The sequence below is a fragment of the Chiloscyllium plagiosum genome, unplaced genomic scaffold (genome assembly GCF_037043375.1).
Source record: "Chiloscyllium plagiosum isolate Xiang-an unplaced genomic scaffold, Cpla_swu_hap1 HiC_scaffold_21, whole genome shotgun sequence".
In the NCBI taxonomy this organism is placed as follows: domain Eukaryota; kingdom Metazoa; phylum Chordata; class Chondrichthyes; order Orectolobiformes; family Hemiscylliidae; genus Chiloscyllium; species Chiloscyllium plagiosum.
The window spans coordinates 64767749-64788850 of NW_028270159.1; the positions used below are offsets into that span (position 1 = coordinate 64767749).

The following is a 21102-nucleotide window of genomic DNA, read 5'->3' on the forward strand; positions in this document are numbered from 1 at the left end:
CCTCTCTCTGTCACGCCGTCTCTCTCGCCCTCTCTCTCTCTCTCACCCCCTCCCTCCACCGGGCTCTCACTCTCTCCCACCCTTCTCTCTCTCTCTCACCGCCTCACCGTCTCTCCCCCTCACACACTCTCTGTCTTGCACCTCTCTCTCTCACATACTCCCCTCTCTCTCATACCCTCTCTCTCTCCCCTCCTGTCTCTAACCCCTCTCTCGCTCCAACTTCCCCCTCTCTCTCTCACATTCTCTCTCTCATCTCTCCCATCTCTCTCTCACCCTCCCTCTCTCTCTCTCACTCTCTGTCTCTCCCCCTCACTCTCTCTCCCTCACCCCCTTTATCTCTTACCCTCTCTCTCTCAACCCCCTTTCTCTCACCCTGCCTCTCTCACCCCTCTCTCTCACCCCCTCTCTTTCTCCCTCCCTCTCTCTATCACCTCTCTCTCTCACACCCCCCTCTCTCATCCCCCTCTCTCTCACGCCCCCCTCTCTACCTCCCCTCTCCCGCCCCTCTATTTCTCATTCCCTCTCTCTCTCACCGCCCCTCTCTCTCACACACCCCTCTCTCTCACTCCCCCCTCACCCCCCTCTCTTTCTCACCCTGCTCTCTCACCGCCCCTCTCTCTCACCCCCCTCACTACCCCTTTCGACCCCCCTCTCTCATCCCCTCGCTCTCTCTGCCCCCCTCTTATCCCCTCTCTCTCACTCACCCTTCACTCTCCCTCCCTCTCTCTCACCCTCTCTCTCTGTCACGCCGTCTCTCTCGCCCTCTCTCTCTCTCTCACCCCCTCCCTCCACCGGGCTCTCTCTCTCTCCCACCCCTCTCTCTCTCTCACCCCCTTACCCTCTCTCCCCCTCACACACTCTCTCTCTTGCACCTCTCTCTCTCACATTCTCCCCTCTCTCTCACACCCTCTCTCTCTCACTCCTCACTCGCTAACCCCTCTCTCGCTCCAACTCCCCCCTCTCTCTCTCACATTCTTTCTCTCATCTCTCCCATCTCTCTCTCACCCTCCCTCTCTCTCTCACACTCTCTCTCTCTCCCTCACTCTCTCTCCCTCACCCCCCTCTCTCTAACACCTTCCTCTCTCAACCCCCTTTCTCTCACCCTCCCTCTCTCTCACACCCCTCCTCTCACACCCTCTCTCTCACTCCCGCACCGTCTCACCCATCCACTCCCAGATCTCCTCTCTCACCCCCCTCTCTCACCCCCTCTCTCATCCCCTGTCTCTCTCATCCCCCTCTGTGTTACCCCCCTCTCTCTCTGCCCCTCTCTTTCTCTCTCACCCCTCTCTCTCTGCCCCTCTCTTTCTCTCTCAGCCCTCTCTCTCAGCCCCTTTCTCTCTCAGCCCCTTTCTCTCTCAGCCCCTTCTCTCTCACCCCCTCTCTCTCTCCCCTCTCTCTCACCCCTCTCTCTCACACACTTCCCTTGCTCACACACTCTCACACTGCTCTCTCACACACACCCCTCTCTCACACCCCTCTCTATCTCACCCCGCTCTCTCTCGTCTCGCCCCTCTCTCTCACAGCCTCTCTCTGACACTCTCTCTCACCCCGCTCTCTCATCACTCCCATCTCTCTCTCACCCTCCCTCTCTCTCTTACACTGTATCTCTCACTCCCTCACTCTCTCTCCCTTACCCCCTCTCTCTCTTGCCCCCTCTCTCCAAACACCTTTCGCTTACCCTCCCTCTCTCTCCCCCTCTGTCTCACACACTCTCTCTCACTCCCGCTCCTTCTCACCCCACCCACTCTCACCCCTCCTCTCTCACCCCTTCTATCACACCCCCTCTCTCATCTCCTCTCTGTCACCCCCTCTCTCTCTCTGCCCCTCTCTCTCTCAGCCCCTCTCTCTCTCAGCCCCTCTCTCTCAGCCCCTTTTTCTCTCAGCCCCTTTCTCTCTCACCCGCTTCTCTCTCACCCTCTCTCTCTCTCTCCCCTCTCTCTCACACCCTCTCTCTCTCACACACCCCACTCACTCACACCCCGTTTCTCTCACACCGCTCTCTCACACACCCCTCTCTCACACACCGCCCTCTCTCACCCCGCTCCCTCTCTCTCCCACACCCTCTCTCTCACAATATCTCTCTCACCCCCTCACTCTCTCTGTCACCCCCTCTCTCTCTCAGCCTCTCTCTCTCAACACCCTTTCTCTCACCCTCCCTCTCTCTCACACCCCCTCTCTCACGACCTCTCTCTCAACCTCTCACTGTCTCTCTCTCTCTCACCCTCTCTCTCTTTCACGCCAACCCCTCTCTCTCACCCCCTCTAACTCTCACCCCTCTCTCTCACACACCTCTCTCTGTCATCCCTCTCTCTCTCTCTGTCCCCTCTCTCTCAAACCTCTCTCTCTCAGCCCCTCTCTCTCACCCCCCTCTTTCTCACCCCCTCTCTCACCTCTCTCTCTCACCCCACTCTCTCTCAAGCCACCTCTCTCACACACCCTCTCTACCCCTTCGCCTAACTCTCTCCCCATCTCTCCCAACCCCTCTCTTTCTCATTCTCTCTCTCTCCCCTCTCTCTCACACCCTCTCTCTCACACCCGTTCCTTCTCACCCGACCCACTCTCACCCCTCCTCTCTCACCCCTCTCTCTCACCCCCTCGAACACTCACCTCTCTCTCTCATCCCCCTCTCTGTCACCCTGTTTCTCTCTGCCCCTCTCTCTCAGCCCCTCTCTCTCAGACCTTTTTTCTCTCAGCCCCTTTCTCTCTCGCCCCCCTCTCTCTCACCCCGTCTCTCTCCCCTTTCTCTCACACCCTCTCTCTCTCACACCCCCCTCTCTCACACCTCGTTTCTCTCACACCGCTCTTTCACACACCCCTCTCACACCCCGTTCTCTCTCACCCGCTCCCTCTCTCATCTCTCCCCTCTCTCTCTCATCTCGCCCCTCTCTCTCACACCCTCTCTCTCTCTCACACTCTCTCTCTCGCCCCCTCACTCTTTCTCTGTCACGCCCTCTCTCTCAACCCCTCTCTCTCAACCCGCTTTCTCCCACCTCTCTCTCTCACCTCTCTCACCCTCTCACTGTCTCTCTCTCTCAACCCCTCTCTCACCGCCGCTCCTTCTCACCGCCCTCACCCGTCCTCTCTCGCCCTCTCTCTCTTTCACCCCCTATCCCCTCTCTCTGCCACCCCCTCTCTCTCTCAGCCCCTTTCTCTCTCACCCCCTATCCCCTCTCTCTGCCACCCCCTCTCTCTCTCAGCCCCTTTCTCTCTCACCCCCTCTCTCTCATCCCCCGCTCTCTCTCCCCCTCACACCCTTTCTCACTCACACCCCTCTCTCTCACCCTCCCTGTTTCTCACCCCCCTCTCACCCCTCTCTCTCATCCCACTCTCTCTAAAACCCCCTCTCCCTCACACCCTCTCTATCCCTTCTCCCCACTCTCTCCCCCCTCTCCCACACCATCTCTTTCTCATTCCCTCTCTCTCACCCCTCTCTTTCACACCCCACTCTCTCACACCACTCTCTCTCAACCCCCTCTCTCTCACACCGCCTCTCTATCACCCTCCCTCTCTCTCACACCCCTCTCTCTCACCTCTGTCTCTCACCTCCCCTCTCTCACCTCTGTCTCTCACCCCCTCTCTCACACACCCTCTATCACATCCCCTCCTCCCTCACGCCCTCTCTCTCTCATCCCCTCTCTCTCACTGCCCTCTCTCTCATCTCCCTCTCTCATTCACCACTCACACTGCCTCCCTCTCTCTCATCCCGCTTTCTCACGCCCCTCTCTCTCACCGCACCTCTCTCTCTCACCCCCCCTCTCGCCCTCTCTCTCTCACACCCCCTCCCTCAACCAGGCTCTCTCTCCCACCCCTCTCTTTCTCTCACCCCCTCACCCTCTCTCCCCCTCACACACTCTCTCTTTCACCCCTTCTCTCACTCACCCCTTCACCCTCTCTTCCCTGCTCACACCCTCTCTCTGTCTTGCCCCTCTCTCTCACCCCCCCATATCTCACAGCCTCTCTATCTCTCACCCCCTCTCTAACCCCTCTCTCGCTCCAACTATCCTCTCTCTCTCTCACCCTGCACTCTCTCATCTCTCATATCGCTCTCTCATCCTCCCTCTCTCTCACACACACTCTCTCTCTCCCCCCTCTCTCTTACCCCCTCTCTCTCAACCCCCTGTCTCTCCCCCTCCCCTCTCTCTCTCCCCCCTCTATCACACCCTCTCACTCACCCTCTCACTGTCTCTCCCTCTCTCACACCCTCCCTCTCACTCCCGCTCCTTCTCACCTCACCCACTCTCACCCCTCCTCTCTCACCCCCTCTCTCTCCCCCTCTCATCCCCTCTCTCTCACCTCTTCTAACTCTCACCTCTCTCTCGCATCCCCCTCTCTGTCACCCCCTCTCTCTCTGCCCCTCTCCCTCTCAGCCCCTCTCTCTCTCAGCCCCTTTCTCTCTCACCCCCTTTCTCTCTCACCCCTCTCTCTCACACCCTCTCTCTCTCTCTCACACCCCCCTTGCTCACACCCCGTTTCTCTTACACCGCTCTCTCACACACCCCACTCTCTCACACCCCTCTCTATTGCCCACACTCACCCCCTCTCACACACCCCACTCTCTCTCACCCTCTCTATTTCTCACTCCCTCTCTCTCACCCCGCTCTCTCAACCCCCTCTCCCTCACGCCCCCTCTCTTCCCCTTCTCCCCCCTCTCGCACCCCTCTCTCTCTCACCACCCCTCACACCCCTCTCTCTCATCCCCCTTCTCTCAACCCCACTCGCTCTCACCCTCTCTCCCAACCCCCCTCTCTCACCACCATCTCTCACGGCCCCATCTCTCATACCCTTCCAACACCCCCTCTCTCACACCCCTCTCTCACCCCCTTTCTCATACACCCACCATCAGCCCCCCTCCCCACCTCATCCCACTCTCTCCCCACCTCTCCCCCTCCAACCCGCCTCTTTCTCCCACCTCTCTTTGCCCCCTCTCTCTCTCAACCCCCTCTCTCACCCCATCTCTCTCACCCCCCATCGCCCTCTCTCTCTCAACCCCCTCTCTCTCACCCCTCTATTTCTCATTCCCCCCTCTCTCACTCCCCCTCTCTCTCACGCCTCCTCTCTCCCCCCTCCCCCTTTTCTCTCCCCCCACCCCCTCTCTTTCTCATTCTCTCTCTCACACCTCTCTCTCACTCCCCCTCTCTCTCACCCCTCATTCTTGCTCACCGCCTCTCTCCCTCTGCCCCTCTCTCTCACCCCCCCTCTCACTACCCCTTTCTCACGCCCTGTCTCTCTTACCCTCCCCTCATTCCCCTCTCTCTAACTGCCCCTCTCTCTCATCCCCCCTCACTCCGTCTCTCTCTCACCCCCTCTTTCTCTCACACCCATCTCTCTCTCACCCCTTCACACTGTTTGCCCCGCTCACACCCTCTCTCTCTTGCCCCTCTCTCTCTCACACAGCCCCTCTCACTCTCACCCCCTTTCTCTCACCCCTCTCTCGCTCCAACCCCTCTCTCTCTGCCCCTTTCTCTCTCTCTCTCTATCTCAGCCACTCTTTCTCTCTTTGCCCCTCTCTCTTTCTCACCCCCCCTCTCTCACCCCTCCCTTTCTACCTCCCTCTCTCTCTCACTCCCTCTGTCTCACACCCCCTCTCTCCCCCCCTCTCCCACCCCGTCTCTTTCTCATTCCCTTTCTCTCTCACCCGTCTCTCTCACTGCCCCTCTCTCTCAACCCCACTCTCTCTCACTCCCCCTCTCTCACCCCTCTCTTTCTCGCCCTCTCTCACTCACCCCCCTCTCTCACTCCCACCTCACTCCCTGTCTCTCACCCCGCTCTCTCTCTCTCACGCCCCTCTATCTCACCGCGCCTCTCTCTCACCCTCGTCTCTCTCACTCCTCACTCCCTCACCCCCTCTCTCAACCGGGCTCTCTCTCTCCCACCTACTCTCTCACCCCCTCAATCGCGCTCCCCCACACCCTCTCTCTCTCTCTCACCCTCTCCCTCTCTCACCCATTTACCCTCTCTCCCCCGCTCACACCCTCTCTCTCTTGCCACTCTCCCTCACACCCCCTCTCACTCTCACATCCTCTCTCTCACCCCTCTCTCGCTCCAACCTCCCTCTCTCTCTCACCCTGCTCTCTCTCATTTCTCCCTTCTCTCTCACCCTCCCTCTCTCTCACACACTCTCTCTCATAAACACACCATCACTCTCTCTGTCTCACCCCTCTCTGTCTCATCCCCCTCTCTCTCACCCCCCTTTCTCTCACCCCCTCTCTCTCCCCTCACTCTCACACCCCTCTCTCTCACCCCGCTCACTCTCTCATCTCTCCCCTCTCTCCCTCACACACGCTCTCTCTCTCACACACACACTCTCTCTCTCCCCCTCACTCTCTCTCACACCCACGTCTCTCTCTTACCCCCTCTCTCTCAACATCCTTTCTCTCCCCTCTCTCTCTCCCATCTCTCTCACACTCTCTCTCGCCCTCTCACTGCCTCTTTCTCTCACTCCCTCTCTCTCTTCCCTCACTCTCACACCCTCTCTCTCACTCTCACTCTCTCACCCTCTCTCTCTGTCAGCCCCCTTTCTCTCTCACACCTCTCTCTCTCTCCCCCTGCTCTCTCTCATCTCTCCCCTCTCTCTCACATCCTCTCTCACTCTCTCTCTCACCCCCTCACTCTCCCTCTCACACCTCTTTCTCTCTCTCAGCCCCCTCAACCCCCATTCTCACATTCTCTCTCACCCCTCTCGCTCTCACCCCCTCTCTCATCCTCTCTAATTCTCACTCCTCTCTCTCTCACCACCCCTCTGTCACACCGTCTCTCTCAGCCCCTCTCTCTTTCAGCCGCCTCTCTCTCAGCCCCTTTCTCTCTCACACCTTCTCTCTCACACCCTCTCTCTCCCCTCTCTCTCACACCGTCTCTCTCTCACACACACCCCTCTCTCTCACCCCTTTCTCTCATACCCCTCTCTCACCTCTTCTCTCACCCCTCTCTCTCACCCCACTCTCTCTCACACCCTCTCTTTCTCACTCCCTCTCTCTCACCCCGCTCTCTCTCAACCCCCTCTCTCCCACGACCCTCTCTCTCCCACTCTCTCCCACCCCCTCTCTTTCTTATTCCCTCTCTCTCTCACACCCCCTCTCTCACATCCCTCTCTCTCACACCCCTTTCTCTCACCCCCTCTCTCACAACCCTCTCTCACAACCCTCTCTCACATCCCTCTCTCTCACAACCCTCTCTCTCACCCCCTCTCTCACACCCCTGTCTCACCCCGCCTCACCCCCTCTCTCTCACCCCACAAAAACCCCTCTCTCTCACCACAATCTCTCACACCCCTCCAACACCCGCTCTCTCACCCCCCTCTTTCACCCCCTCTCTCACACATCCTCTGTCACACCCCCTCTCTCCCCCTCACCCCCATCACCCCGCCTCTCACCCTCGCCAACCCCCCTCTTCCTCCCACCTCTCTCTGCCTCTCTCTCTTACACACCCATCGCACCTCTCTCTCACCCTCCTCTCTCTCACGCCCACTCTCTCCCCCCTCTCTCCCCCTCTCTCCCACCCCCTCTTTCTCATTCCGTCTCTCTCTCTCACCTCTCCCTCTCACGGCCCGTCTCTCTCAACACCGCCCTGACTCCCAACTCCCCCTCTCTCACCCCCTCTCTCTCACCCACTCTCTCTCCCATCCCCCTTTCTCTCACTGCCCCTCTCTCTCACACCCCCTCACTCCCCCCACTCCCTCTCTCTCACCTCTTTTCTCTCTCACTCCCCCCTCTCTAACTCCCTTTCTCTCACTCTCTCTCAGACCACCTCTCTCCATCGGGCTCTCTCTCTCTCACCCCTCTCTCTCCCCTCACCCTCTCTCCCCCTCACACCCTCTCTCTCTCACCCCCCTCTCACCCCTCACTCGCTCTCACTCCCCTATCTCTCTCATCCCTCTCTCTTCTTATCTCTCCCCCTCTCTTTCACCCTCCCTCTCTCTCACACATCCTCTCTCTCTCACACACACACCCTCACTGTCCTTCTCTCACCCCCTCTCTCACCCCCTCTCTCTCACCACACACTCTCTCTTCACCCCCTCTCTCTCTCACCCCACCCATCCCCTATCTCTCACCACCTCTAATTCTCACCCCCTCTCTCTCTCACCCCACCCATCCCCTATCTCTCACCACCTCTAATTCTCACCCCTCTCTCTCTCACCCCCCCTCTGTCGCCCCCTCTCTCAACTCCCTCTCTCTCAGCCCCTCTCTCTCTCAGCCCATTTATCTCTCACACCCCTCTCTCACCCCTCTCTCTCACCCCACTCTCTCTCGCCCCCTTTCTTTCTTACACCTTCTGTCTCTCACCCTCTCTCTCTCTCAACCCCCTCTCTCTCAAGCCTCGTCTCTCCCCCCTCTTCCCCTCTCTCACAGTCCCTCTCTTTCTCATTTCCTCCCTCTCTTGCCCCTCGCTCACTGCCCCTCTCTCTCACACCCCTCCACACCCTATCCCTCACCCCCTCACGCAACATCTTTCACCCCATCCCCCTCTCACACCCTCTTTCCCCGCCTCTCCCCTCTCTAACTCCCCTCTTTCTCCCACCTCTCTCTGAGCATCTCTCTCACCCCTTCTCTCTCAACCACACTTTCTCTCACCCCCTCTCCCTCTCTCACCCCTGCACTCTCTCTCACCCCTCTCTCTCTTACCGCCCTCTCTCACCCCTTCTCTCACCCCCTTTCTCTCTCACCCCCATTGTCTCTCTCTCTCACCCGCTGTCTGTCTCTCTCCTTTCTCTCTCACCCGTCTCTCTCTCACCCCACTCTCTCTCACCCCACTCTCTCTCTCCTACCCACTCAGTCTCCCACACCTTCTCTCTCACACCCACACTCTCTCACACCCACTCCCACTCACACCCCCTCTCTTTCACACCCCCACTCTCTCAACCCCTCTCTCTCACCCTCCTCTCTCCCCTTCTCTCCCCCCTATCCACCACTCTCTACTCCCTCACTCCCCCACTCTCCCCCTCTCGCCCCTTCTCTCTCTCCCCTTCTCTCTCTCCCTTCTCTTTCCCCCTCTCTCTGTCCCCTGTCTCTTCCCCGTGCTCTCTCACCCCCCTCTTATCCAGCTCTCTCTCTCACCCCTCTCTCTCACCCTCTCTCTCACCCACCCTCTCTTTCCCACCCCCTCTGTCACACACCCCTTCTCTCTCACCCCCTTCTCTCTCACACCCCTTCTCTCTCACACCCATTCTCTCTCACACCCCCACTCTCTCTCACCCGCTCTCTCTCACCCCCTGTCTCTCACCCCCCCTCTCTCTCACCCCTCTCTTTCTCAACCCCCCTCTCTCTCACACCCCCTCTCTCTATCACTCACCCTCCCTCTCTCACCCCCATTCTCTTTCTCTTATCCCCATCTCTCTCTCAACCTTCTCTCTCTCCACCCTCTCTCTCTCAACCCCGCTCTCTCCTCCTTTCCCTCGCACCTCTCTCACTCAAACACCTCTCTCTCAAACCCCTCTCTCTCACCCACTCTCTCTGTCACTCCATCTCACCAACCCCTCGTTCAACCCCCCTCACTCTCTCACCCCCTCACTTTCTCATCCCCTCACTCTCTCTCCCCCTCACTCTCTCACCCCCCTCCCTTCTCTCACACCCCTCTTTCTCTCTCTCAACCCCTCTCTCTCTCACCACTCTCTCTCTCACCCCCTCTCTCTCATCGCTCTCTCTCGCACCCCCTCTTTCTCTCTCACCCCCTCTTTCTCTCTCACTCCCTCTCTCACCCCACTCTCTCTCACCCCCCTCTCTTTCACCACCCCCTCTCTCAACCCCCTCAATCTCTCATCCCCTCACTTTCCCACTCCCTCATCCAACCTCTCTCAACCCCTCTCTCTCTCACACCCATCTCTCTCTCACCCTCTCTCTCTCTGTCACACCCTCTCTCTCCCACCCCAATTTCTTTCATATCCCTCTCTCATTCACACACACACACTCTCACACACCCTCGCTCTCGCACTCCCTCCCTCTCTCCCACCATCTGTCTGTCTCTTTCTCATCCCCTCTCTCTCCCCATCACTATCTCACCCTCTCTCGCCCCCTCTCTCTCCCCTCTCTCTCTGCCCCTCAATCTCCCCCTCTTTCTGTCCCTCTCTCTCCCCCTCTATCTCCCCCTCTCTCTCCCCCTGCCCCCCTCTCTGACCCCACTCCCGCCTGCTCTCCCTCTCCCTCCCCCTCTCTTGCCCACTCTTTCCCCTCCTTTCTCCCCTCCTGTCTCGCCCCCTCTCTCGCCTCCTCTCTCTCCATCCCCTGCCTCTGCCCCTCTCTCTCCCCACTCCCGCCCCCCTCTTGCCCCTTCTCTTGCCCCCCTCTCTCGCCCCCACTCCCGCCCCCTCTCCTTCTCCCTCCCCCTCTCCTTCCCACTCTCCAACCACCTCTCTCGACCCCTCTATCGCCCCCTCTCTCTCCCCCTTTCTCCCCTCCTCTCTCGCCCCCCTCTCTCGCTCCCCTCTCTTGCTCCCTCTCTGTCGCCCCCCTCACCACCCTTTCTCTCGCCCCCCTCTCTAACCCCCTCTCTCTCGCCCCTCTCTCTCGCCCCCTCTCCAGACCCCTCTCTCTCGCCCCTCTCTCTCTCCCCCCCTCTCACACTGTCTGTTTCTGTCTCTCTCTCAAAACTCCTTCCCTCTCTCGCTACCTCTGTCTCTCTCTCGCCTTCTCTCTCTCTCTTGCTCAGTCTCTCTCTTTCCCGATTTCTCTGTGCTCTCTCTCTCGCATCCTCTCGCACACTCTCACTCTCTCACCCTCTTCTCACACACTCTCTCTCTCCCTGCCTCTCTCCCTCTCTCTTGCCTCCCTCTCTCTCTCACCTCACTTCTCTCTCGCTCGTGATCTCTCTCTGTCGCTCGTGCTCCCTCTGTCTGTCTGTCTGTCTCTCTCCCTCTCTCTCAGTCCTATCTACCTCTCTTACCTCTTCTCTCTCACTCTTGCTATATCTCTCTCTGTCTGTCTGTTGCTCTCTCTCTCAGTCCTCCCCCTCACCTCCTCTCTCTCTCAACCCATCTCTCTCAACCCCTCTCTCGCCTCTCTCTGTAACCCTCTCTCTCTCTCACACCCCCCTCTCTCTCACCCACTGCTCTCTCAACCCCTCTCTCTCACCCCTCTCTCTCTCACCTCTCTCTTTCTCACCCCTTCTCTCTTTCACTCCCCCTCTCTGTCTCTCACCCCTTCTCTCTCTCATCCCCTTCTCTCTCTCATCCCTCTCTCTCTCAACCCCTCTCTCTCAACCCCTCTCTCTCTTCCCTCTCTCTTTCACCCCTCTCTCTCAACCCCGTTCTCTCTCACCCCCTCTCTCTTACCCTCTATCTCTCTCACCCCCTCCTCTCAGCACCCCCTTGCTCAACCCCGCACACTCTCTCACCCCCTTACTCTCTCACCCCTCACTCTCTCACCCCCCCTCTCTCTCCCTTCTCTCTCACCCCCTCTTTCTCTCACAACCCCTCTCTCTCACCACACTCTCTCTCACCCACTTTCTCTCCCCCCTCTATCTCTCTCACACCCCTCTTTCTCTCTCACCCTCTCTCTCATCACCCCCTCTCTCACTCCCTCAGTCTCTCACCCCCTCACTCTCTCACCCCTCACTCTCTCAACCCCGCTCTCTCACCCTCTCTCTGTCACTCCCTCTCTCTCCCACCCCATCTCTATCTCTCACTCCCACCTCTCTCTCACCCCCTCACCCAGCTCTCTCTCTCTCTCTCACCTCTCTTTCTCCCACCCACTCTCTCTTCCACTCCCTCTCTCTCCCACACCTCTCTCTCTCAAACACTCTCTCTCTCACCCCCACCCCCTTCTCTCTCACCCCTCTCTCTCACTCCCTCTCTCTCTCACCCCCGCTCTCTCTCACCACCCGTTCTCTCACCCCCTAACTCTATCATCCCCTCACTCTCTCTCACCCTCACTCTCTTAACACTCTCTCACCCCACTCTCTCTCACAACCCCTTCTCTCACCACCCCCTCTCTCCGCTCTCTCTCGCCCTCCCCTCTCACTCGCCCTCCCCTCTCTCTTCCTCCCGTCAGTCTCCCTCCCCTCTCACTCTCCCTCCCCTCTCATTCACCCTCCCCTCTCACTCTCCCTCCCCTCTCACTCTCACTCTCCTCACTCTCTCTCCCCTCTCTCGCCCTCCCCCTCGCCCTCCCCACTCTTGCCATCCCCTCTCTCTCACTCCCGTCTCTCTCCATCCCCTCTCACTCTCCCTCCCCACTCACTCACCCTACTCTCTCACTCTCCCTCCCTTCTCTCTCCCTCCCCCTCGCCCTCCCCTCTCTCGACCACCCCTCTCTCCGCCTCCCCTCTCTCTCCCTCCCCTCTCTCTGCTTCCGTTCTCACTCACCCTCCCCTCTCACTCACCCTCCCCTCTCACTCTCCCTCCCCTCTCTCTCCCTTCCCCCTCTCTCCCTCTCCTTTCTCTCGCCTTCCACCCTCTCGCCCTCCCCTCTCTCTTGCCCTCCATTCTCTCTCTCGCCCTATCCTCTCTGTCGCCCTCCCCTCTCTCGCCCTACCCTGTCTCTCCCCCTCCCCCTCTCGCCTTCCCCACTCTCGCCCTCCCCCCCTCCCTTCCGTCTCTATCCCTCTCCACTCTCTCGCCCTCCCCTCTCTCTCGCCCTCCACTCTCTCTCGCCCTACCCTCTCTCTCACCCTTCCCTCTCTCGCCCTACCCTGTCTCTCGCCCTCTCCTCTCTCTCACCCTCCCCTCTCTCTCTCGCCCTCCCATCTCTCGCCCTTCTGCTTTTCACCCTCCCCACTCTCACCCACCCCTCTCTCCCTCCCCTCTCTCACCCACCCCACTCTCGCCTTCTCCTCTCTCTCCCACCCCACTCTTGGTCTCCCCTCTCTCTCTCCCTCCCCTCTTTCACCCTCCCCCTCTCGCCCTCCCCTCTCTCACCCTCCCCTCTCTGTCTCTCCTCTCTCTCCCTCCCGTCTCTCTCCCTCCCCTCTCACTCTCCCTCCCGTCTCTCTCGCCATCCCCTCTCTTTCCCTCCTGTCTCTCTCCCTTCCCTTTCATGCTCCCTCCCCTCTCTTTCGCCCTCCTCTTTCTCTCTCGCCCTCCCATTTCTCGATCTCCCCTCTCTTGCTCTCCTTTCTCTTGCCCTCCCGTCTCACTCTCCCTCCCCTCTCACTCTCATCTATCTCTCCCCCACCCCTCTCTCGCCCTCCCCTCTCTCTCCCACCCTCTCTCTCTCCCACCCTCTCTCTCTGCCACCCTCTCTGTCCCCCCTCTCTCTCCCCGCCCCTGTCTCTCTCCCCCTCTTTCTCTCCCCCTCTGTCTTCTCCCATATCTCTACCACCTCTCTCTATGCCCCTCTCTCTTCACCCTCTCTCTAACCCCCTCTCTCTACCCTCTCTCTCTACCCCCTCTTCCCCCTCCCCTCTCTCACGCCCTCCTCCCCTTCCTCTCTCCTCTCTCCCCTCCTCTCTTCCCTCCTCTCTCTTCCTTCCTCTCTGTCCCCCCATCTCCCCTCCTCTCTCTTCACTCCTCTCTCTCCCCTCCTCTCTCTTCGCTCCTCTCTGTTCCCTCCTCCCTCCCCTCCTCTTGTCCCCTCCTCTCTCTCCTCCTCTCTCTCCCACCCTCTCTCTCTCACCCTCTCTCTCTCCCACTCTCTCTCTACCCTTTCTCTCTTTTCCCTCTCTGTCTCTATCTGCTCTCTTCCTTCTCTCTCTCCGCGCTCTCTCCCTCCTCTCTCTCCCTCTCGCTCCTTTCCCTCTTTCTCTCCCCCACTCTCTCTCCCCGCACTCTCTCTCCCCCACTCTCTCTCCTCCCAATCTCTTCCCCTCTCTCTCCCTCTCTCTTCACCCTCTGTCTTCCCACCCTATCTCGTCCTCCCCTCTCTCGCTCCTCTCTCTCTCCCCCCGCCCCTCTCACTTGCCCCTCTCTCTCATTATCACCTCCCCGTCTCTCTCTTTCCCTCACCCTATCTCTCTCTTCCCCCCTCTCTCCCTGCTCCTTCACTCTCTCTCCACCTTCTCTCACTCTCGATACGCCTCCCTCAGTGTCTCTCTGTCCCTACCTCCCATCGTTTCTCTTTGACTGAATCTCTCTCTCCCGCCCTCCCTCTATCTGACACACTCTGTCTCCCTGGTTCTTTCCTCTCCCTCTGACCCAGAGACTGGGGGGATTGGTGGTGTTGAGGCTGCGTGTGGTGTGGTGGGGTTGGGATACGGGAGGTGAGAGGAGGGAAAATGGGGTAGAGATGGAATTGTGGGAGGGAGACAGAGATGGCATGAGAGAGAGAGGGGGAGGGGGACAGGGAAGAGTGGATGCAGGTGGAGGTGTGTGTGAGAGAGAGAGGGGGATGAGGGAGAGTTGAAGGGAGAGGTGGTGAGAAAGAGAGTGTCCAGAACGAAAGAGAGAGGGAAATAATTGAGGAGAACGAGTGGGGGAGAGGAAATGGACAGGCCAGGCTGCAGTGGGGGACAGAGGAAGTTAAACCCAGCTCCTGAGCTCAGGGCCCGGTGCCCTCCCCTTCCCTGAGGACCAGGACTTGGGGCTGAGTCTGTCTCTCTCCAGCTCAGCTTCTCCGACACAAAGACACAGAACAACATCGGTCACTCTGCTGCTCGGCACGCTTTAATCAACATTTTTATTGTTTACAAATGGAAGTGATGGATACAGTCAGTGGGATGGTGCCTTTTCCCACTGGCCCCGAGTTGTGAGAAATATTGAAATGTTTCCCTGTAACCCCCCTGTGGGATAAGGATGGACAAACTAGCGCTACCCTCAGTCTGTGACCATAGCGACAGGCTGCTCCATCGCTGAAACAATGAAGTGAAATGAGAAAATCCCGGATGGATTGATTAATGATGGAATTTGATTGATGGATGGATTTGGGTGAAGGGATATTTCAGCACCTTCTTCAGCTGCTGCCTGAACTTAGTCTGGGTCACGGCATAAATCGCAGTGTTGGTGCAGCAACTGAGGAGCTGCAGCATGAAGCCCAATTCCTGCACAAAGTCATGGAGAATCACAGGGGAATACACAATATACCACATCCGCTTCCATACAGAATACAGCATTAACGTTGACCATAACAGGATGAAATTGGCCGAGATCACAAACAGTAAAATGATGGATTTTTTACGGTTTCTCATTTCAGTGTCAGACTGAGCGTCCCCATTGGTGTGAGCGCGGAGTCTCCTGCGGGCTCTGCTGGTCACTACAATGTGTCTGACGGTGAGAACATTGAGCAGCAGAATCAGGAGAAATGGGACACACGGGGTTAGAATGTGGTGGAGGAACTCGATTGTGACCCAGACAATGGAGTAATAAAGAGCGATTGTTACATCACAAAACCAGGGGGCGTTCATCAGCCAATACCGAGCCGTGAGCATAAAATACCAGGAAATGTTCTTTAAACAGCTCAGCACAGTCACTGCTCCCAGAACCACAGCCGCCGTTTTCTCACTGCAATATTTACTTTTCAGCTTCTGGCAACAAATTGCCACAAACCGATCAAAGGTGAAAGTGACGGTGAACCAGACAGAGCAGTCAGTGGCTGCATAAAGCAGGGCAGCATGGATATTACACACGGGGACGGCGTCCATCAGGAAATATAACTGTTCCCGATAAACAATGGGAATGTGTCTCAGTATCAGGTCGAGGATAATGACCAGGAGATCCGCCGCTGCCATGGCCCCCAGGTAACGTCTGACACATGGAGACAATCCACAATCTTTATAAAGCAGGACGTAGATGGTCACGACGTTAACTGTGAGGAAGGAAAACAAACCCATTATCCATCAGCCTGGAGGCAAAGGGACCCGTTTGATTGGGGACCCAGTGAGATGTTCAAATGTGTCACTGTATTCCGGGATTTATTAAAATAATTGGCGCTGGAATAACAAATGGAACGGTCGGAATTACTGACAAAAATGTGACATAAACCACAAGAAACCCTCCCTCCCCAAACACACAGAGACACATCCTTAAGTACAGATTGTTTCTAGAACATTCCCACACACTCGATCACTCGAGAGCAGACACAGGTCACTCCTTCTTAGTTCATAATACGGAGGGTGGGAACATTGCCGTCCTGAAGGATTCTCTCCCAGTTTCTTGAAGACAAACAGAGTTTTAGAATTTCTGTATTTTGGTCTAACTTGTAGTTGATCCTGTGACGTGAAGAAATGTAAACGCAGGGAAAACGTATTCACCCCTTTAACTTCGGAACAGTGTCTCCTTCTCCCTGGAACGGGATCTCTTCCCTCAGGATCTTATCGTTTGTTAAATTCACTGACGTCCGGCCGTTCACAAACAATGTCAGGGACAGAACGTTCCGGAGAATGTCAGTTATAGAATGTCGGGGACAGAACGTTCGGGGAATTGGCGGTTATAGAATGGCGGGTGAGAACGTTCTGGGGAACTCCTTGGCCTGTCCATGACCTTTCTCCCCCATTTACCCCACCCTCCTCTCTGACCTATCACCTCTCCCCCACCTCCAACTCCCGATCACATTCCCAGTTCCCTTTCCCCCAGCCCCAGCCCCAGCCCCCTCCCATTTATCTCTCAGCCCCCCGGCCCACAAGCCTCATTCCTGATGAAGGGTTTATGCCTGAAACGTTCATTCCCCCGCTCCTCGGATGCTGCCTGGCCTACTGTGCTTTTCCAGCACCACACTGCCAGTCAGGAAGCAGTCCGACACGATCATACTCACAGGATCAGGCCTGATGGGTAATTTAGATTAGATTAGATTACTTACAGTGTGGAAACAGGCTCTTCAGCCCAAACAAGTCCACACCGACCCACTGAAGCAAAACCCTCCCAGACCAATTCCCCTACACGTAACCCTACAGGCAATTTCCCATGGCCAATTCACCTAACCTGCATATTTTTGGACTGTGGGAGGAAACCGAAGCACCCGGAGGAAAGCCACGCAGACACGGGGATAATGTACAAACTCCACACAGTCAGTCACCTGAGGCTGGAATTGAACCTGGGTCTCTGGCGCTGTGAGGCAGCAGTGCTAACCACTGTGCCACTGTGCCCCCGTGCCACCCATAATGTTTCATGAAGCCCCATCACCATCCCTGCGTATATCCTGTCCCACCAGCAGGACAGACCCACCAGCGGTGGAGACCCCTTGGATACAGTCAGGGAAGGAGTTACCCTGCAATTCCCCAACATTGATTCCAGAACCCAGGAAATCTCATGGTAACAGATCATGGTCAAGGAAACCGCCTGAGGATGGTTATCTCGTGCCCCCACCACCCCTCCTCTCGGTGATAACACAGTTCCCCTCGATGTTGGAAACAAATGAGAGGAAGGACTGAGGGTGATAAGGAGACAGAATATCATCTGTGTGTGGGACTTCAATGTGCATCACCAAGAGTGTCCCCACAGGCCCTCCACTGACTCAGCATGGACCCAGGCTTCAATACACAACAGCCAGACTGGGGGAAACTTTCTCACCAAACTCCTTGTCCCAAAAGGATCTGTCCCTGACAGTATCTGTAGGAGCAGCCAGCACACAGTCCTGGTGGAGGGAAAGTCTCAGCCTCATAATAGACATACTCAAGATTAGTCTGTTGCTAGAAAAGCACAGCAGGTCAGGCAGCATCCGAGGAGCAGGAAAATCACCATTTCGGGCAGCAGACCTTCATCACGAATGAGGCTGAGAGCCTCCGGGATGGAGAGATAAATCATATTAGGCGTACTGCTCACTGTGTGATGTGGCACTCCCTCCTGTGAAGTAAGATATACTTCTAAAGGACCGAGCACATGGAAACTGGCCAACCATGAGGCACTGTGGGCTAGCAGCAGCTGCAGCATCAATGGCCTTCCCTCCATCATAAAGTCAGAAGTGGGCGATTCACTGATGGTTTCAAAATATTCAGCACCATTCACAACTGCACCGATACTGAAGCAGGCTATTCAGCCCATCAACAGTTTTAAACAGGAACAGAATGAGGCCATTCGGCCATTCGAATCTTTTACTCAGCGATTGGAGCAGATCTTTTAACCACTCATACCTGTTACACAGGAAATGGAAGGGAATATTCGGCATTTCAAAGCTGCTACACAGGAATACGGGGAGCTGTGTAGACCAAAGCAGTGCGTTGATCTATAAACCCAGACTGGGTGTCTGTCCAGGACGGGGAGCTGTGCAGAACACGGCAGTGCATTGATCTATAAACCCGGATTAGATATCTATAAACCCGGATTAGATATCTATACAGCACCGGGAGCTGTGCAGAACACAGCAGTGCACTAATGTGTGAACCTGAAAGAAATATCAATTCAGCATGGGGAGTTGCACAGACTACACCATTGCATTATCTATGAACCTCAACCAGTTAGTCTGACCAGCACAGAGACCTGTGCAGTGATCACCGGTGAATTAATCTGTAAACCAGGAGCAGTTGCACTCCGAGCATGTCGGACTCTGTACACCACCCCAGTCCATTGATCTGTAAACCAGGAGCAGTCACCCTCCCAGTATGTAGGACTGTGTAGACCACCCCAGTGCATTGATCTGTAAACCAGGAGCAGTTACCCTCCCAGTATGTAGGACTGTGTCGACCACCCCAGTGCATTGATCTGTAAACCAGGAGCAGTTACCCTCTCAGCATGTAGGACCGTAGGTAAAAACAATGACTGCAGATGCTGGAAACCAGATTCTGGATTAGTACTCTGGAAGAGCACAGCAGTTCAGGCAGCATCCAAGGAGCAGCGAAATCCCCAGTGCATGGATCTGTAAACCAGGACCAGTTACCCTCCCAACATGTAGGACTGTGTACATCAACCGAGTGCATTGATCTGTAACCCAGGAGCAGATACCCTTCCAACATGTAGAGCTGTGTACAGCACCCCAGTGCATTGATCTCTAACCCAGGAGCAGTTACCCTCTCAACATGTAGAGCTGTGTACAGCACCCCAGTGCATTGATCTGTAAACCAGGAGTAGTTACTCTCCCAGCATGTAGGACGGTGTACCCCACCCCAGTGCATTGATCTACAAACCATGAGCAGTTACCCTCCCAGCATTTGGACAGTGTACACCACCCCACTGCATTAATCTGGAAACCCAGTGCAGTTACCCTCCCAGCATTTAGGGCTGTGTACACCACCCCAGGGCACTGATCTGTAAACCAGGAGCAGTTACCCTCCCAGCATGTTGAGCTGTGTACACTACCCCACTGTATTGATCTGTAAACTAGGAGCAGTTACCCTCCCAGCATGTAGTGCTGTGTACACCACCCCAGGGCCCTGATGTAAACCAGGAGCAGTTACACTCCAAGCATGTAGGAGTGTGTATACCACCCCAGCGGATTGCTCTGTATCACTGTGCTAGAGCCCTACCCAGCGTGGGGAATCTTGCAGCCCATGCTGGAAGTGACGGAATGTGCAGCTCCCATCCACTTACAGCTCCATATCTGCATTGTGCCATGGCAAAGGGGTGCTGTGCGTGTGAACATCACTGCCAGAGAGAGATGGCGGTGGAATCAGTTTAAATATCACCAGATGGGAAGGGTTTGGAGTATCGACAGAGAGGGAGAGACTGAGAGACATAGCAATGGAAGATTGTATTCCCAGGTTTCAGAATGCTGAAATGTCGACACTCGATAGCATCCTGAAACACGAGCCAGTCTTCCCAGGAGGGATGGGAAAAAGGGATATTGGTCTAAGGTCAGATAATGGAGAGTTTTGGATGAGCATTTGTTCTACAGCTTTGTAAATGAGAGTGGTTTCAGCAGAATCTATGACTCATTGGGCTGATTCTAACAGTAATTTGTCTCAGTGCCATTTTCATTGAGTGTGACAGAGCGATTGTCTGTACGAGGCTGAGCTAGTTTCCTGGTGCTATCTTATTGAACTCATCTCATTAACTACCCAGTCCACCTCATTGTGTCCCTCCCATTCAATACTAGCCCGATTCTCACACCCATCATGGCTGGAGGTACACACCATCACCCGGGTACCCCTGGATATTCCGTGATCCCTGACACTGGGGTTATCTTTGAAAGGCCAATGGGCACACGGTTGAGCTATCTCAGTTCGGAGCTGCCCTACACAGTTTACCCCGAGCATTGGGGATAAGGAGGAATACACCACTGTTTGTCGACAGGGGCACGGAGGTCCTGGTTGATGGACTAGTACAGAGGGGGGGGGGGGCATTCTCTTCCCAGAGGGGCCACACCGGCAGACCCACCGAGCATGGCATGAGCTCACCACCGAGCTCAGTGCAGTGTCTGCAGTCTGAAGAAATGTCCAGCAATACAGCACAAGCATCAATAACCTACCCCGCTCTGTCAGGATAAGGCTCACTGTATTCGCCCTGCTCCCTCACACTCACTGGAGATCTGTGAGAGCATCGACCCCCGAACAAGGCTCATGCTCCACCACTCGCACTGCAGCGCCTTCTGTCTGTCTGTCTGTCTGTCTATCTGTCTCTCTCTCTCTGTCTGTCTCAGTCTGTCTCTCTTTCTCTCTCTCTCTTTGTCACCCCGTCCACTTTACCCCCCACATCAATTACACTGCATGGATACAACGCTGTCGACAGACTCCCTCTGAAAACCTTACCATTTGCCATTCTCCCATTCGCCACCCACTCCCTCACTCCTTCCCTCCCTTTCTCCCATTCCAGGAGAAACAGCCTGGAATAGGACAGGAATGACCAAGCCGTGTGGTGGAGTGCCTGATATCTGTTCCCTCGCCCTCCTCCCCCGCCATGTGGGGAGGAACCTGGTATGAGCTGGAGAGGACTGGGACGCCTCGTGTGGAGATTCTGAAACATCCACGTCCCACCGACCGAGTAAGGTGCAATGTTCAGTGAAGGGCAATTCTCACTTTAAACCCACTGGCATCTCCGTTTCCCCCCGGCACAACTTAGAAGCCGTGGCCCTGATGCCATCTCCCTTTTGTGTCGAGCTGGTACAAATGGAATCCCCACGGTCTCGGTGGGCAGGAGGATGGGCTCACAACACATCGTCACTACCACCTCCCAGGAAGCGAGCACGGAGGCTCCCTCCTACACCTCCCCCTGTAAATAGCTCAGAAACTGAAACTAATCTGGTATAGTGTATAATCTGCTCTCCCCACTTGTCCTGAAACCTTCAATAATCTGTGCTCATATACACCCAGGGCCCTCTGTTCCTGCATGCCCTTTATAATGGTACGGCCTGTTTTAAACTGTATTCATCTTTCCTA

General features: G+C 56.3%; 1 protein-coding gene across 1 annotated transcript in view; it reads right to left on the reverse strand.

Moving 5' to 3' along the window:
- Positions 1-14754: 14754 nt before the first annotated feature.
- Positions 14755-21102, reverse strand: part of LOC148146288 (putative G protein-coupled receptor 139) — a 70331-nt gene continuing 63983 nt past the window's right edge. Inside the window, exon 2 of the mRNA XM_087998664.1 lies at positions 14755-15665. Within this exon, the coding sequence (XP_087854790.1) occupies positions 14755-15665 (911 nt within the window). The remainder of the gene's footprint in view (positions 15666-21102) is intronic.